General features: G+C 52.9%; 1 protein-coding gene across 1 annotated transcript in view; it reads right to left on the bottom strand.

The window, feature by feature from the left end:
* Window positions 1-708: 708 nt before the first annotated feature.
* VWA2 (von Willebrand factor A domain containing 2) overlaps window positions 709-17,865 on the bottom strand; it is a gene marked incomplete at both ends in the record, with an annotated part of 34,039 nt that continues 16,882 nt past the window's right edge. Inside the window, 9 exons of the mRNA XM_080694551.1 lie at window positions 709-821; window positions 1,597-1,722; window positions 2,831-3,382; window positions 6,110-6,682; window positions 8,569-8,676; window positions 10,972-11,027; window positions 12,898-13,030; window positions 13,537-13,670; window positions 15,720-15,914. Of these exons, the coding sequence (XP_080550677.1) occupies window positions 709-821; window positions 1,597-1,722; window positions 2,831-3,382; window positions 6,110-6,682; window positions 8,569-8,676; window positions 10,972-11,027; window positions 12,898-13,030; window positions 13,537-13,670; window positions 15,720-15,914 (1,990 nt within the window). The remainder of the gene's footprint in view (window positions 822-1,596; window positions 1,723-2,830; window positions 3,383-6,109; window positions 6,683-8,568; window positions 8,677-10,971; window positions 11,028-12,897; window positions 13,031-13,536; window positions 13,671-15,719; window positions 15,915-17,865) is intronic.

Genomic DNA, 17,865 nt, shown 5'->3' with positions numbered 1-17,865 from the left:
TGAGTTGCAGAGGGCCTCACTAAGTAGCTGAGGCTGTCGGCGAACCACGATCCTCCGGTCTCAGCCTCCCAAATGCTGGGATTACAAGCGTGCGTCACCACGCCCGGCTAAGGCCTGCGCCTTTTGCACAGTCAGCCGCTACCCCATAGTCAACCAAGCTGATGAATTCATCAAATTCCAGTCTGGACCTTTCCAAGTCTCTCAACCACACGGATCCAGTCACAGAAGTGACAACTGCCACCTAATTCCTGTTTTGGACTAAAAGCAAATGCAGGCTTGGCATCTTTCAGGGAGGGACAAAGTCTGCCCTTCTCCCATCTGGAAGTACCATGGCTTCAGGGGTCTGGATGTGTACTAGTAAACACCTGCTGGGCATTACTGCCTCAACCACCTCCCATCTGGCATTTGTAGCATTTGTGGCAGGCAGAATGAATCTCAAGCAGGCCATCAAACTTCTCTGGAGTCTCCGGGATCTCGTTTATCTTCAGGGGAAAAGTGGCAGACCACAAGGTGCAACCTGGTCCAGAAAGCATTTACCAACCCATATCACCATAGCGGGCGACATCAGTTAATACTAACGTCCAAGCGGCAGCAGTTGCATTTGGGACATCCTTCTTCCTGCAGAAGCTAGAGGGCAGGAGGACTCTGCACAAAGCAGAGACACTCAAAGGACCCTCCAAGAGACGTGCTCACCAAGGACGCCGCTCTTCAGCTCCCGGGATGCCCAGGCCTCTGCAGTTGCCGGGAGGGCTGTGGCTGCTGTCCTCCTGCAGGATCTTGACGGGAGCCACGTGCCTTGGGGGCATCTCCTCTCAGGACCCCTGGAGAAGAAAGCAAGGGGTGAGGACCTGACTCCTCTCCTCAACCCGTCTTCTACCCCTCTGCATCCTGCCCTGACTCCGCAACCCAACCCTTCAAGCAGAAGATGCCAGGTCCCAGACCCATCTGACTGCCCGGTACGCCCACTCCCTGGCCGCCCCTGGAAGCCAGCCGTGACTGTGGCTGAAAACCCCAGGCTCGCACAGTAGTTTTCTTCTTGTTTCTGGCTGATCTAACTTTAAGCTCAGAAACAGAAGCCACGGGTTGGGGCCTGTGATGCTGTCCAGCAATGTGGGCATTGCACATCCTCAGGCATCTGCCACTCCTCTCTCCTGACCTCCAGCACATCTCCTCTCTGTCCCCACCCTCAGCTGATGGCTATTCTTCCCACGCCACTGAGCAAAAGAAATACTACTCAAAAGAACAAGCAACCCCCCACGGTGTCTGCCCCCCTGCCCGCCTCGCCCACGTCCACATCTTGATCCTCACTGTTCTGGATCCATTGTGCTCCCGGGGCCTCCCTCCTGGTCCTTAGGATTTTTTCCATCTAATGTAGCACATGTATTACCTGTCTCCTTCACAAGGTCAGATTTTTATTGTTCTGTTTACTCCTATATACCTAGAATAAGCTCTGGGCTGCAAGACAGTCTCCTAAATGTTTCTTGGATGGACAAATAAATGACAAAATGATAGAACCTGCCTTCGGCTGAGTTTGTAAGGCTTGGCAGGACTCAGAATACCACCCCCGCTCAGCATGCGGAGCAAGAGCCCACTCACGGTTCTCGCAGTGGGGGCCCTCCCAGCCGCCCCTGCACTCGCAGCGGTAGCTCCCGTTCCGCAGGATGCAGGTGCCCTCGTTCATGCATGGGCTGGGTTTGCACAGGTTCACTGGCCGCTTGGCTTCTGCAATGGAGAATGAGCCCGCCGGGCCCAGCCTGGGTCAGACCCAAAGGTCCCTGCTCTGAGCAAGTCCCCGCTTGGGTGCAAGATCACTGTAGGAGTGTCTCGCACATCTTAGCATCTCCCTTGGCCCTGATGCAACAGCTCAGCCCCTGGCTGGTGAGTAACCGCCAGCTTCACCCAGCTTTCCTCCACACAGTGGAGATTCTTTTTCTCGGGCATGCTGTGGCAGTGTTTATTGGTGTCACTGGCACTACGTTTTAAAAGGCAGGAAGGTCACTGACAAAATGTAGCCTGGAGTCAGATTGGCCTGGCCCTGTTGGCACCTAGCTCTCTATTTACCACCCAAGTCGGTGTCAACATAGGACTTTTAGAGCGCTGGAGATCGTCCAGTTCCTGAAGATGTCATCAGTTTAAGTCTCAAGCTTGGGCTGGGCGTGGTGCTGCACACCTGTAATCCCAGTACTTGGAAGGCTGAGACAAGAGGATCTCAAGTTCAAGGACAACCTCAAGAGCTTAGTGGGGCCCTCAGCCACTTACTGAGACCCTGTTTCAAAATAAAAACTAAAATAGGGCTGTGGGGTATAGCTAGAGGTAGAATGTCTCTGGGTTCAATCCCCAGTACCACAGAAACAAGTTAAATAAATTAATTAAATAAAAAATAAATCAAGCCTGGGGGCTGCCTGGGTTAAAGTGTCTGCCCTAGTCAGTGGTGGAGCCCTCTCGTAATCCTTATACTTGGGAGGCTGAGACGGGAGGATCGCAGAGTGCAGACAGCCTCAGCTACTTAATGAGGCCTTCTGCAACTTAGCAAGACCCTGTTTCAAAATAAAGAATATAAAATAGGGCTGGGGGTGTAGTTCAGAGGTAGAATGCCCCAGAGTTTCATCCCCGGTACGGCAAAAAAAATTAAGTGTCTGCCCCTTAAATGTCACACGGGGATGGCTAAGCATTCCGTGGGCTTCATGTGAGCGTGGGCTTTAGCACGTACACGTGGAAGGCAAATCCTCAGAAGCTAGAAGGAGCGGCCTTCCTGGGCACGATACACACAGAGGTGGAGGCCCTGTCTTGTCTTGGGGGCAGCCCTGCAGGTGTGGGTTCTCCCGCTCACCTCTGCATATCCACTCGATGAGTGCGTCCTGGTGGTACCGCAGGTCGGTGTACGCTGCTACGTGGATCAGGGAATCCCGAGGCCCGGCGAGTCTCCGCAGCGCCTCCCTCAGGACAGGCCCCACGCCCACCACCAGGACAGAGATGCCGTTGTTTCTCAGTTTCTGGGCAGGGACGGCTGCGTCCTCAGCCCCTCTCCCGCCTGTGAGCATCACTACAGCCTTGGGGACACCGGGCCGGGCGCCCCTCTGCACAGTCATCACCTTGTCGTGGATGTGCAGAAAGGCGGTGCCGGCTGAGCCTGCGCCCCCCAGGTAGGGGGCCTGGCTGATGGCCCGCAGCACGGCAGCGAGGGTGAGGTGGGCATCCAGCCCAAAGGCTGTCTGCACCTGGCTGCCATAGACCACCAGCCCAACCTGGGTCACGTCGGGGTTCACATCAAACTGGAGGGCACAGCTTCTCAGGAAGCTCTGCATCCGAGCGAAGTTCTCAGGTCCCACTGAGGCAGAGGCGTCCAACAGGAAGACCAGGTCCAGCGACTGTGCCTGGCAGCCTGCAGAAGCAAGCAGAGAGACCCCTCATCCAGACGTGGCCAGCACAGCGGGACTGCTCCGGGCTGGATGGAGGCCACGCCAGCTAGTCTGTCTGTCCCTGCAGGACCCACCCCACCCCTCGCAGCCAAGGAACACCCTCCCTAGAACGTAGTTAAGGGCATGAATGCCCACCTCCCTTCCGGGCAGCTGGGTGTGGCCAGGTATATGAGCGCCATCTATGGGACGCGGTTGAAAGGAAGTGGGCAACTTCCGAGTTTGAGTGTGCAAAACTCAAGCGTGTGCGAGTGGAAGCTGCTTGCCTTCTGCTTCCCCTCAATCCCCCTGCCTGCTGGCTGGGAGATGGCCACCTGGGACCTCGAGGTGGACGCCATGAGATGGCCAAACTACTCTCCTGACCCCAGCCGCCCAGCTCTGGGTGTGAGAGGAAGACACCTCAACCGTGTGCCAGACATGGAGGTCTGGGGACACTCATGACAACATATGCCTCTCTGCCTTGTTTCTTCCCATGACCCAGCATCCTCCCCATGAGCACATGGGGCACAGCTATGTGTGGTGCGCCCAGTAGGGCCATGCCTGCCACTGGGGCTGGCAATCTATCAGACACAAACAGAAATTAAACAGAATTAGAAAAAGAGAGTGCTGAGGGGGACAGAGGCAGAAAACTAGAAGAGAGACCAGCAGGGGCCGCACGATGAGACCGGGGCAGGAGTCCGGGCTTCCCCGGGGAGGTGACACTTGGGGGAGACATGGAGGATAAGGGGCATGAGCAGATGGCAGGTGCCTCCTGAGCAGGAAGGAGACCTCTCCATCCAGCAGGGGCTGCAGAGAGACCTGCTTGGGACCAGCCCAGAGCTCTCAAAGCCTGCGAGAGGTTTGTTCCAAGTGCAAAGGGAGCCGCTAGCAAGGTTTAAGTGTGCAGTTAAGGGCCTGGTGCCCCCATTTTTTTTTTGTGTGTGTGTGTGTGTGTGTGTGTGTGTGTGTGTGTGTGTGTGTGTTGCTAGGGATTGAGCCCAGAGATATTTTACCTTCAAGCCAACCCCACACATCTGATTTTATTTCTTATTTGGAGAGAAGGTTTCACTAAGTTCATGAGAGTCTTGTTACTTGCTGAGGTTGTCCTCAAACCTGTGATCCTCCTGTCTCAGCCTCCTAAGTACTGGAATTACAGGTGTGCGTCACCGCGCCTGGCTTTGTATTGGTTTTAAAAACCACTCCAGCAGGCCGGGCGTGGTGGCACACGCTTGTAATTCCCGCGCTTGGAAGGCGGGGACAGGAGGATCGCGCAGGTTTGAAGCCAGCCGTGCTGGCTCAAGAGACCCTGTTTCCAAAAATCAGTAAGTATAAAATAGGTCTGGGAGTGTAGCCCGGAGGTAGAAGGGCTTCCAGGAACCCCAGTACCACAAAAAAAAAAAAAAAAAAAAAAAAAACCACTCCAGCACAAGGACAGTTGAGCAGCTGCCACAGCCACGAGGAGCTGAAGGAGCAGGAACACCAAATCAGGACATTAGGTCAAAACCAGGGAAGTCAGACCACAGTATGGACTTCAGTAAATAGTAACATCTGGATCTCAGTTCATCAGCCGGAACAGGGTTCCATTCTAATGCAAGGTGTTAACAAGAGGGGAAATGTACGTGCTACACGGGAATGCACTACTGTCACATTTTCCCCTCTGCATCTACAGTTATTCTTTAAAAACAGCAAAAACAGCCAGGCATGGTAGCGCACGGTTGTAATCCCAATACTTAGGAGGCTGAGACAGGAAGATGGTGGGTTTGTAGCCAGTCTCAGCTACTTAGTGGGGCCCTCCATCACTTAGTGAGAACCTGTTTCAAAATAAAGAATAAAAAATAGGTCTGGAGGTAGCTTGGAGGTAGAATGCCCAATGCCCCTGGGTTCAATCCCCAGTACCGAAAACAAACAAAACAAAACAAAACAAAACAGCAATAACTCTGACTGCCATGGGAGGGGCAGGGTGGGAGGGTCCTTTTCCCTCCCCCACAGGAAGGAGGTCCTCTTGTCCGTAGAGAGTGTGATATATGACATGAGCAGAAAATCTAAGAACATGCGCAGCTTTGCACCACCCACATCCTCAGGGGAGCAGTCAGTGTGCCCGACAAGGATGCGGTCCAGTCATCACATTTCCATCCATGGCCAGATCCTGTGTCCCCTGTGTGACAGAAGAAGATACCTTTTCCCAGGGTACCAATGCCCAGAGCACCCTCCAATAGCAGGTCACAAAACCAACTTCACAGGCAGTGAAACAGAATAGAAAAGTGTCAGAAGGAATCTCAGTAGACAGGGTAAGTGTCACTTCATAAAACCGTTGTTTCAATTGTGTCTGCATGTGCAAGCATGTGTGTGTCTGTCCCAGGAAAGTCTGTCTTCCCATGGGTTGTCATCAGAGAGGCTGGCAAGCTGCTGTTCTGGAGCAGGCTTTGTAGACCCTGAGCTCCTTCTTAACACTAAAGGAAGAGGAATAGAAAGCAATGCTGAGTGTGCCATATGAACTACGTTTACATGTTGCTTTTTTTATACACACACACACATATACACACACATAACGGAAAGGACTCTTATTGTATTTTCTTGACCAGTAAACTGAGAAGCTACTGGTCATGTGCTAGTACATAACGGCCACTGGGAGAGAATAATGGCTAAGTGGTACCCAGAAGAAGGAAGGACCTGCCCGCTGACTGGCCACCCCCGTTCTGATGCCGGAACCTCACCTGGCCGGGGCCGGCTGCACAGTTTCCCGTGCAGCTCGGGGATTTGGTTGAACAGGTCCTGAGGGTCCGCGTAGGCCATCACATGCTTCTGGCTGCCTGTGATCTCCTCCAGCTCTGCCTGCACGGCCTCGCTGCCCACGCCCAGCAGGAGCAGTTCTCGGGCCCTTGCACGGCGCGCAGGGCCGGCCACCTCGTCCTGGGCATGGGACTCGGTGAGCAGGACCACCACTCTGTGTGGCCGGTCCTGGCCTGTCCTGGTGGCGCTCCCGAAGCCACGCTCTGCTGCCTGCTGCAAGGCGCTGCCTGTCAGGGTGGGGCCGCCACTGAACGGAAGGTTGTCGATGCTCCTGACCAGGTCTGGCACGTTCTGGTACTCCCCCACGGGCACCGCCACCACCAGCTCCCTGCTGTACCCGGCCACGCCCATACGGGCCCGGGACTCCTCACTCAGCACGGCCTGCACGAACCGCTTCACGAAGGCCTTGGCCCGCAGGAAGCCCTCCAGGGTGGTGGCGGCCGAGCTGTCCAGCAGGAAGAGGACATCTACCCTGCACTCCAGGCTCAGTTTCGGGGCTGTTGGGATCACAGAGATATCACCATCACAGTGAAGCCACAGCAGCATGTAGGTCATCCCTGCCAAGATGCCCAAACACCACTCGGGGCAAAGGAACCTCCTCCCAGGGGACGATGGGGCCGAGGCACCCGGTGACCAGAGCTCTCCACCAAGTCAGACACAGTGTGGACCACATTTTTTGTTTTTTCTTCTTTATTGGTACTGGGGATTGAACCCAGAGGCATTCAACCACCAAGCTATACCTGCAGCCTAATTTTCTTTCTTATTTGGAAACAGGGTCTAAGTTGCTGAAAGCCTCATTAAATTGCTTAGGCTGGCTCTGAACATGAGATCTTCCTGTCTCAGCCTCCCAAGTACTAGGATTACAAGCATGCCCCACCATACCCGGCTCATGTGGACCACTTATTAAAAAGCAGACTGTTTTTGCCGGGCGTGGTGGCGCATGCTTGTAATCCCCGCACTTGGGAGGCGGAGACAGGAGGATCGCGTAGGTTCGAAGCCAGCCACGCTGGCTTAAGAGACCCTGTTTCCAAATTAAAAAAAAAAAAATGTATAAAATAGGTCTGGGAGCGTAGATCAGAGGTAGAAGGGCTTCCAGGAACCCCAGTACCACCAAAAAAAAAAAAAAAAAAAAAAAGACTTTTTTTTTTTGGTACTGGGGGTGAAACCCAGGGCTTTTCTACCTCTGGATTATACTCCCAGACCCATTTTATATTTTATTTGGAAACGGGTCTCGCTAAGTTCCTGAGAGCCTCACTAAGTAGCTGAGGCTGGCTTCGAACCTGTGTGATCCTCCTGTCTCAGCCTCCCAAGTGCTAGGATCACAAGCATGCACCACCACGCCTGGCTAAAAAAAGCAAACTTTTATAACTTTCTTTCCATTATGGTTAGTGTTTTTGGTTTCCCAAGAAAGCTTTGTGTTGGGATCATGAAGATATATGCTCCTCTGTTTTCTTCTAGAAGTTTCTCTGCCTTGACTTTCTCATTTAGATCTACAATATACCTGGTAATGACTTACATGTAGGTTGTGAGATACAGGGTCCAGATTTTTTTTTTCCACATGAAGCAAATGAACCCAACATCACACTTTTTTGCACACTCGGCTAACATCATACTTTTAAAAATTACAATTTAGCCAGGCATGGTGGTACATGCTTATAATTCCCAGCATTTCGGAGGCTGAGACAGGAGGATCATGGTTCAAAGACAGCCTCAGCTACGTAGTGAGGCCCTTTGCAACTCAGTAGACCCTGTTTCAAAATAAAAGATTAAAAATTAAGGATAGGGGTGTAGCTCAAAGGTAGAATGCCCCTGGGTTCCATCCCCAGTAGTGCAAAAATAACATAAAATAAGATAAAATTACAATTTAACAGAAGCCTTTACTATGAAGCCTCATGCCAAATACTTTTTACATAATCTTGTTAAAAATCCTCAGCCACCATATCGGCTAAAGCTTATATAATCTTCAATTCACATCTTCAAAGCCAAAAGGAATTGGGACTTCTTGCTCCTCTTTTGTAGAAGAGAGAACAAAAGATTCTGCCCAGAATTAGGCCTCAGAGCTAGGCCAGCTTCCGCCTTTCTCTGGGCTCAGCGACTCACGAACATCAGGCAGGAGCCGTTCTGAAGCTGATAAGCCCAGAACTGCAGTCCTGCCAGAACTCCACCACTGGAATTATTTATTCATAGGTCACATTATGTATTTATTATTCATTCCAGAATCATATGAAATGTCAGATTGGTGGACCACAGAGAAAGTCGGTAGCTCTACAACTCAAGAGCCGGTTTCCACCCTGTAGCTAGAGGGGTGGGCGGTAAGATGGGGGTGCTCCCGGCTTCACCTGCTCCCCAGGCGGCCAGTCTCAGAAGTCCCACGAGTACGTACCGCAGTTGGCCTCCCCTCCAAAGGCCAGCGGGCAGAGGCAGTGGTACCTGTCCATTCCTTCTGGAATGCACGTGCCCCCGTTCTGGCACGGCTGTGAGTCACAAGGGCCTATCAGAGACATGTCAGTTAAGAACCAACCACACGGACACAGGAGTGAAGACGGCTGGCCGGCCCGCTGGAGCGGTGAGTCCCACTGGGCCCAGCCCCTCTCCTACCCCACCATGTACCAGTAAGCCAGCCGCGACACCTGTGGTGGAGGGTCAGAGCCAGTGAGCACCGGAGGAGGCCTGGTGTGCAGAGTGCGTGGCAAGGCGCTATGTGAATCACAGGCCCACTCAGGGACGTGTCTGTGGGCCTGGCTCCTGACTCTGACATCAAGACACAGGCCGGGGTTGGCACGGTTGTTGAGAAGGCCTGGAGGAGCTGCGGCTGCCAGAATGCGTAACTGGGGCCACACCACAGCTGGCCACCTGACCCCACCAATACCTCGCTGCATCAGGTGACAACATGGGTGTCTTAATACTTAGTGCAGGGGGTGGGGGTTGGCGCCCTTCTTCATGTTCTACCTGCAGCTGCTCTTAAAAGCCTTACAGCCTGGCACTGAACACTGAGCCCCGCGCCTGTAGCCAGGCAGCTTGGGGTGAGCATGGCACCTTGATTCACCTCTCCATGCTTCTGCATGCTCCTCTAAAAAGGGTGCTGATGCCCGTTCTCCTGTGCGTAAGATGAATTAATCTATGGAAAGTTTTAGCATGAAGCAAACATTCCCTGACGAGTAATACAGGGTTTGCTTTTGAATACAAAAAGCACGCATTATAAGTAATGCTGCAAAGCCGCTATTTCACACAGGAAACCACAGCCTAGGTCAAAATCGGGCCCATTCTGAAGTGTCCAGTAGACGGTACCCTGGGGTCATGATCTGGGCACCTTATCAACATCCTTACCAATTCTTAAAATGCAGATAAAAGCCCCCAGATAAAACCTGCCTTGCAGAACAACAGAACAACCCGGAGCTTCGTGTGTTCGAAGGGCTCCATAAGCAGCTGAGTGTGGTCACACAGAGGACTAGTCTTTTTTCCTTCATAATGCTAATATATTACTTGGTGGCCACATCACTGTAATTAAAGTGCAGACTTGGGCCGGGCGTGGTGGCGCACGCTTGTAATCCCCGCGCTTGGGAGGCAGAGATAGGAGGATCGCGCAGGTTCGAAGCCAGCCGTGCTGGCTTAGGAGACCCTGTTTCCAAAAATAAAATAGGTCTGGGAGTGTAGTCCGGAGATAGACGGGCTTCCAGGAACCCCAGTACCACCAAAAAAAAAAAGTGCAGACTTTCCAAAGGTATGAATTATTGAGGCTCATTCTGGGCATCTAGCTGGGGCTGCTGTCCTGGTCTCTGGAGCACTGTGGATATACCCGAGCGGGGGACTTCATGACCCTTAGCAACAGAGGCCTTGAGCTGAGCACCGCTGGGGACCAGGTGCTGTGCTGACGCAGCACACACAGGGCCTCGTTTGCACTCCAGGAGGCAGGAACTGTGAAAACTCCTGCTTTACAGATGAGGACGCCACGGCAGAGAGAGCTGGAGTCACGTGTGAAAGGCCAGGTAATTGGCCTAACTCCTAGCTATAAGGCCTCACACTCTAACTCCTGAGCAGCAACAGACGCGTCCGTTCCTCTGTGCTTCAGGGGTCAGCAATGGGAGAGCTGGGCACTTGGGGAGGGGAACCAAGGGCATCGCCTCACCCGGGTAGGAATGCTCCCCTCCCGTGTTTAAATCCCCAGCTCTGCTTGCAGAGATGGATGCATGCCTCATCAGGAGCAGCAAGGCCACACCAGGGCGGCACCAGCATACTAGGGGGGGGGGGCTCACAGGTCAGCAGGATGCACCGCACCCCCAGGTGAAGAGCAGGGTGGGCACGCTGGGGATTGGCGCAATGATGCACAATGGAGGTCAGTCCTCGTGTTTGCTTGGGATGTTATACTGGATAAAGCCCTACTGTGGACATTACCTTCACTAAAATTTCAGGCAGGGGACTCTCTTATTACAGAGGGTGAAATGAGGACTCAAACATCGGGCCAACATCATCCCATTGTATAGAAGAGGAAAACAACTGGGTATCTTGCCTTGAGCTTGGCACTGTGTGTGAGGCCATCTGCAAAGCTAGTGGTCAGTGTGTGCCCATCTCTGCCTCTCCCTGAGCGCAGAACACAGTTCCAAAGCCATCACTCCATTCCCAGTGAAGAACCATCACTGAGCAGGTGAGGAGCAAGCACAGCGTGCGCACGCCCCCCTACTTCTGAAATGTTCATCCATCTGCCCTGGGACCCCACACTCTGCCCACGACTGCCGGTGCCCCTTCACAAACCAGCCTGGTCCTGGGACCCTGAAAGTACTGACCATACCTGGGCAGGTGGTCCTGTAGCAGGTGGCGGGGTGGGTTAGGAACACTTTCTTCCAGCTATAGTCCAAAGAAACAGAGTAGTTAAGATATGAACAGTTTTAAAGATATTAACATTAAAAGCTAATATGATTCTAATGCAGAAGTAGATAAAAAGGTCTCTTGCTTGCTTGCTTACGTGTGTGTGTGGCACTAGGGATTGAACCCAGGGGCATTCTACCTCCAACCTGTGCCCCCTCCAGCCCTGTTTTATTTTTTATTTTGAAATAGGGTCTCACTAAGTTGTAAAGAAACTCACTAAGTTGCTGAGGTTGGCTGCAAACCTGTGATCCTCCTTTCTCAGCCTCCCAAGTATTGGGATGACGAGCATGAGCCACCACACCTGGCTTGCTTGATTTCTTGATTCTACCCTTTCTGTACATGGAATAGAGAGTGTTTCAAACTATTCAGAAACAATTTTTTAAAAAAAAGATTATGCAAACCGGCAATCACATGAGAAATTAGAGATGCCTGTGTGCGGAGTTCTGCACTATGGGAACAGCTTTTCATTACAAGTGGCTTTCTGAGGCCCCCACACAAGGAGTGAGGGGAGTCCTGGGCGCTGGACCGCTAGATTCGGGGTAAGTAACCCAGGCCTGTTAGTTCCCTTCTCGGGTTCAGGCCCCTCTTCTGTACAGTAACGCTCTCTGTAGTTCTCAACTGCGTTCCCTGGAGCGTTGGTGCCGAGGGAAGAGGACTGAGTGGTCAGAGTCTCAGGACCCCCCAGTGCTCCAGCTCCCTCCCTTGACCCCGAATGTACGGCTTCTATCTGGCCCGTCCCAGTGTCCCCACGAAGCTCCAAAGCCCAAGAGGATTTGCAAACCACCAGGCCCAGTGACTCCTTGGGTCTGCCTGAGCACTAGCATCTGTGATAACACAAGAGGCCCATTCCCAGGGGACCCAGGGGGCTCCATGGCTTCTCTGAATCCATAGCCACTACAGAGACAGTCAGTGATCTCCCTCCTGCTGGCAGGGAAGTGGATTCAGAGGGCTGAACTAGGCTGTCCAAAGTCACAAAGGTCTGGGGGCAGATTGTCAACTATTTTTGACCATTTGACTACAGAATCCGAGCACTCTGCCTGCTGGGCCTCACCCTGCCCCTCCTGAGTCTCTGTGGCAATGGCCCTGCCTCAGCAAGAGAGATTCCTCATCCACTGGGCACAAATCTCTCTTCTTAGTTGAAGGCAGCTCCTGCTATGGCCTCATCTAAGGAGGCGATTGAACCTTGACAAAAAAAAAAAAAAAAAAAAGTCATCTATACGTGGCCTCTTCCAACAAGATCCTGCCCCGGGCCATCCGCCCACCCAGATATAGGCTGACTGGGTAGACCTCAAGGGCAGGGTCTATCCTGGAGTGAAATGGGATGAAATCCAAGTCAAGTAAAAACTCCAGGAGGTGCCTGCCCATAGAAAATGTTGCAAGCTGATTAAAGAGAAAACTTCACTCCCATGTCTACAACAGAGGACCTCAAAGACAAATCCTAGCCTAGAGGGCTCTGTGTTCCTCTCCCCTGACTTCCCTGGAACAGAAACTGCCAACAGGGACTGTTTCTGGTAAGGACACGCTCCAGGAGGTTTGTCCCCACCTCCCTCTGGTCCAGACCAAATGTCACATTCTCTGCAAGGTCCTCCCTGGCTGCTGTTTCAGATTGTAGCCCTGATGCCACCCATCTGAGGCAGCCAAGGCTGTGTGCTGAGAGACTGAGAGACTGATGCTGAGTAGCTGTGCCTTCCCTGTTCCCCAGAGTGCTGCCCCTGCCCCCTTCGCCCTGTCACGCCCGGTGCCAGGGCCCCGAGTGCTGTTCTCCCTGCAGTTCCACGGCACTGGGCCCCGGGGGCCTCCACCCATCCAGGCTGAGCCACACCCCTGCTCCTAGATCACATGGACACACCTGTAGAAGGGACACCGGGCGGCCATCACGGCATCGGCCCACCGCGACCCTCTCCAGCACGGGGCATCACTGGCGAGCTCCCTGATGGTCTCCAGTGTCCTGCGCTCACAGGGGTGAGCCTCGACTCTGCAGTCTGTATTCATGGCACATGTGACAGAGAAGACCAGAGAGACAGGGTGATGCCTCTGGCCCCCAGGGTTCCGCCCTAGCCCCAGGAGGCTTTTCTATGGTACATGTGGTACCCTCTACCTAATGAGCATCCCTCCAGCTCTGGAGTAGACCCTGACTGGGGTGTCTAGAATACAAGGAGAGTGCCCAAGCCCAAGTCTCCCAGTGCTCCTTGCTGACCAAGGCAGAAGCAGGGAGGATGTGGCCCTTCCATCCAAGAAGGGGTAGGGGTCCTACAAGGTCTGGACCCTAAGCCCTGAGCCCCTCTTGCCCCACAGAGACAAGCTCTGGGCTCCACCTGGGAACCCATCAGGTGGGCACAGGGAGACACACTAGACTGCCCAGGGCAGAGGCCGGCTGCTTCTCTTGCCCACCCTCCCAGGGGAGGCTTTTGCTCTGGGGAGCCCTGCCCCACCCAACACCCCAGTTACATATGTGCAATGCCACTCCATCCTCGACCAGTGATCTTACCTGGAGCCGCGGTGCTGCAGAGGCCAGAGCTGCCGAGGGTGCTGAGGAGGCCGTTGGTGGCATCCTCCACCTGCTCGGCCAACAGCAGGTGTTGCTCCTTGGGCTCGCTGGCCAGAACGTGCAGCTCCTCCCACCTGTGCAGAGAAGCCCTGTCTGATTGTGGCCCACACACATCCTCCTCCTACCAGCCCATCTCCTGGACCACAGGCCCTTCGTAGACACAGCACCACCCACTGATCCAGAGGTCACTTGAGAGCATCCTCATCTATCGAGGATGCAGGTGAGGACCAAGAAATAAACCACAGAAAGTCCTCAAGGAGCCCAGCCATGTGTCACTGTGTGCACCTGTTAAAATTCATGGATAGCCTAGGAGGAACACTTCGCCCTCAGAACGAGTAGCTCTTATTTGAGACCCAGGCCTCTCAGACTCAGTTATCTGCTTTCAAAAAGCCCATAGCTAATGAGGGAAATAATCAGAAAGCAAAGAAAGGAAACCGGTTTGAAGTGATAGCAAGAGAAGAATGAACAACTAGGGATGGAAAAACATGCTGAAGAATTAATGTCAATAGTGGACAGAAGAATGCTGAGGCCAGCAGCACACGGCCATCGGAGGAAGCAGCCAGCGTGGACCGCAATGTCGGAGCCCAGGCTAAAGAAGATGTGTGCATGATGATACCAGGGCAAGAAGAAAGGGCGGAGTCATCAAGAACCCTCTTGGAAAGGAGACGAGGCAGTCAGCCACGCACAGAGAAGTCATCAAAGCAGACCAAGGTTTGGCAGTAGGGCAAAAGCTTCATGATCTCTGAAAGTCACTGACATAAAACTCCCCACTCTCATCCAAATCTACATAAACCAGGCATTTCTCCAAATTGACAGCTCTGTGTCTGCCTGGCACACAGAAGGGGCTTCCCAGGCGTGGCCTCCCGTTAGTATTCTGGGGCCGTGCTGCCCGAATCCATCCTCAGTTATGCTGGCCCAGGTTTTCTCAAAAGCTGGGCATGAGCCGGGCGTGGTGGTGAAAGCTTGTAATCCCAGCATTCGGGAGGCTGAGACTGGAGGATCGCGGTTCGCGGACAGCCTCAGCTACTTAGTGAGGCCCTCTGCAACTCAGTGAGACCCGGTTTCAAACAAAGAATAAAAAATAGGGCAAGGGCTATAGCTCAGAGGTCAAATGCCCCTAAGTTCCATCCCCAGACCCGCAAAAAAAAAAAAAAGGCCAGGGGGTATAGTTTGGAGGTCGAATGCCCCTGGGTTCCATCCCTGAACCGCAAAAAAAAAAAAAAAAAAAAAAAGGACTGGGGTTGTAGCTCAGAGGTAGAATGCCCTTGAGTTTCATGCCCAGTACCATAAAAAAATAATTAAAAAATAAAAATTAAATTAAAAGGGCCAGGCAGGCATGGTGGCACATGCTTGTAATCCCAGTACGTGGGAGGCTGAGGAGGATAGTGGTTTGCAGACAGTCTCAGCTACTTAGTGAGGCCCTCCACAACTTAGTGAGACCCTGTTTCAAAATAAAGAATAAAAAACAGGGCTGGGGGTGTAGCTCAGAGGTAGAATGTCCCTGGTTCAATCCCCAGTACCACAAAAAAAGGAATGAGGGTATAGCTCAGAAGTAGAACACCCCTAGGTGTTCAAATCCAGTATCTATATCCACTCCCCCAATATTGCTTTACTTGAAACTGGAGATGTGGGTTTCCTCTCTTCAGGGTGGAAGTGTGTACAAAGACAGAAGCTGGGGTGCTACCCACAGCCCGTGCCAGCTTTCCCAGATCCCGGCTGCATCCACGAGCAGCCAAGAGGCAGGGAGGACAGAGAGCTGCTCAGAGGACAGAAAGAATCTCAGTGGCAGCGAAGTCCCTGGCTCCTGCCCACTCTGAGGAGCCCCCGACCCACCCAGGGAACTAAGATGACATCTTAGTTCCATTTTTGCCCCAAGTAAACCTGAATTTCTGACACATGCAACCAAAGGTTCAGACAAAACCAGATATGATGCAAACTCTCTGACCTGCGAAAGTTGGGGCATCCTGTGCTCTGGAGCTTGGTAAAGAAGACAGAAGACAGAACCAGGCATAGTCCAGGAGAGTTTGCCCAGCACCCCCTCTTTCCGCAGCCATGAAGGCGCTCAGCCTTGTCGTGGTCCCCAGGCCAACCCAGGGCCAACCCAGAATGACTGAGGCACTTACCTGGGAAAGCGGACCCCCACAGCAAACACAGTGACGCCCCTTTCCTTCAGCTGCTTGGCCGGCGGGGCCACGTGGCCCTGGGATTTCCCATCGGTGACAATGATGAGGAGCTGGGGCACCGAGCCATTTCTGCCCCCAGGGAACCCTTCACGCAGAAGGTACTTCAGAGCGAGGCCTGTCTCTGTGCGCCCTCCTCTGAGGGTGCCCAGAAGAAAGACAAAAGAAAAGTCAGTGGGGCGGGGCCGAGGTTGGAAGGACAGCCACAAATCAGCAGGCTCCTGTTACTAGGGCTGAATGACCACTGACTCCCAGCAGAGGCTCAAAGCAACACTTCCACCCTGGAAACCACAACAGTGAGTGGTAGAAATGAACCTTTTCCATAGACTTTGAGTTTCAACCTATACATCGCTCCTGTGTTACATAATGACGCCACTCTTCGCACATGTGGGGTTTTTATTTTCTCCCTAGCCCCCACTGAGGTTTTCGGGCTGACAACTTGTCTAATACCCACCTCCTGTCTCCCCAGCCATGTGTCAGCCCCTTCTTGTAAGAGCTCAGCATCTTCTGGGGGCTGGGAAAGCAGACAACTAAGTTTAGGAAATTTGTGCTTTTAGAATCTGTAAGAACAACACATGGGGCCTTGCTACAAGGACCTGATGGAAGTTTCTCCCATGCTCCAGGCCTCTGTGGGCCATGTTCACTTGCAGGGCTGGGTGCTGGAAGGCTGAGCTTGCTGACAACCTCCAGTTCAGGTCCCAGTGGCCCTGATGCCAAGAGTCCTGGACTTACCAAGTTCTGCAAGGATAGTGTGTCTAATCCTCACGGCCCTGCTGGAGTAGGGACTGTGGGCCGGGCTGAAATCTCAGCAGGATTTCAGCTGACTCTTGAAATGAGGAGGCGCATGCAGGAGGCCCTCCAGCAAGAAGATTGTTGGCTTTGAGAGTGAGCTGCCCAGGTAACAATAACCCACTACGGTGAAATTTAGGTTATGGAATTGTCCCACTTCAGCCAAACCTTTCAGTGAGCAGTACCGCCTGCAAGTACCACCTGCAAGGATGGCCAATGGGAGGCTGATGGTGTCGCTCCGAAACACTAGCCACAGATGGCAGATCGGGGTGCACACACCTGTACTCAGGCTGCACTCTGATCATCAGTGCAGACAATGCCAGCCCTTTATTTATGCCTATAAGAGGAGCCAACCAACAAGAAGCATGGGCACTGCAGAGTGTGTGTGGTTTGGCTTTAACACGTAACAGCACTGGTTATTCCCCCACGCACATCTGACAGTCTCCCCGCCCAGGCGTCTCTCCTGGCTGGCTCTCCTCCAAGCAGCTACTCAGGAAGCCAGCTCCTTCCATCTTTTGGCTCCATCCTCCTCAGTCCTCACACTCCTCTGCACCCAGCAGAGGGATGGAAAAAGCATGGAAATTGGGCCTGGGGAGGATTTGGGGACCAGGCTCAGAAGCGTCTTCGCGTTTACTTCTTTCTATCTTGTGCAAGCTATTAAAGGGCAATTCTCTTGGTGGAGCTCCATGAAGTTAATAAATGTCAGCAAGAACTGACAACTAGAATTAGGCTCTTAGCCTACGATAGATAGCAGCGACTCTATCAATTTAAAAACCACTTACTTTTTTCAGCCCACTAGGATTTATTATAGACAGCTAGAGGGAAGATAGAACAATGGAGATCAGGAAGTAGAACAGGATCCTGTCCCTCAGTGAACTCCCAGTCTAGGTGAAGAAACATCAGGGTAAAGTTAAAATCGAGTTCTGTAGAGGAAATTCATGGCCGACGGAGCTTTGGAGAGTTCATGGTGGATGGGGCTTCGGGGAATAGGCTTCTGAGGGGAAAGAGAGTCTAAATGGGGTCCTGGCAAAACCATTTTGGAAAGGAGGAGGCCATTCCAATTAGGGAGAGGGTGCAAACAAAGACACAGGTGAGCAGTGCCCGCTGAGCTCTGGGGCTAGGAACGAGCTCAGCTTTGCCAACGGGTTTGTCATAGAGGAAGGGAGTGCACCTGAAAACACCAAGAACAGCTGCCGCCCTGTGCTGCAGCGCACATTAAATGCCGAAGACAACCAATACTACTCTAGATCTACAGAGCCTTCCTCTGGGGCTCCTGGGAGCGCAGACTGGCTGCCACGTC

This window comes from Muscardinus avellanarius (genome assembly GCF_963383645.1).
Source record: "Muscardinus avellanarius genome assembly, chromosome: 4".
Classification (NCBI taxonomy): domain Eukaryota; kingdom Metazoa; phylum Chordata; class Mammalia; order Rodentia; family Gliridae; genus Muscardinus; species Muscardinus avellanarius.
The sequence above is the reverse complement of the archived record's forward strand: the minus strand, read 5'-3'. Positions and strand labels throughout refer to the sequence as shown.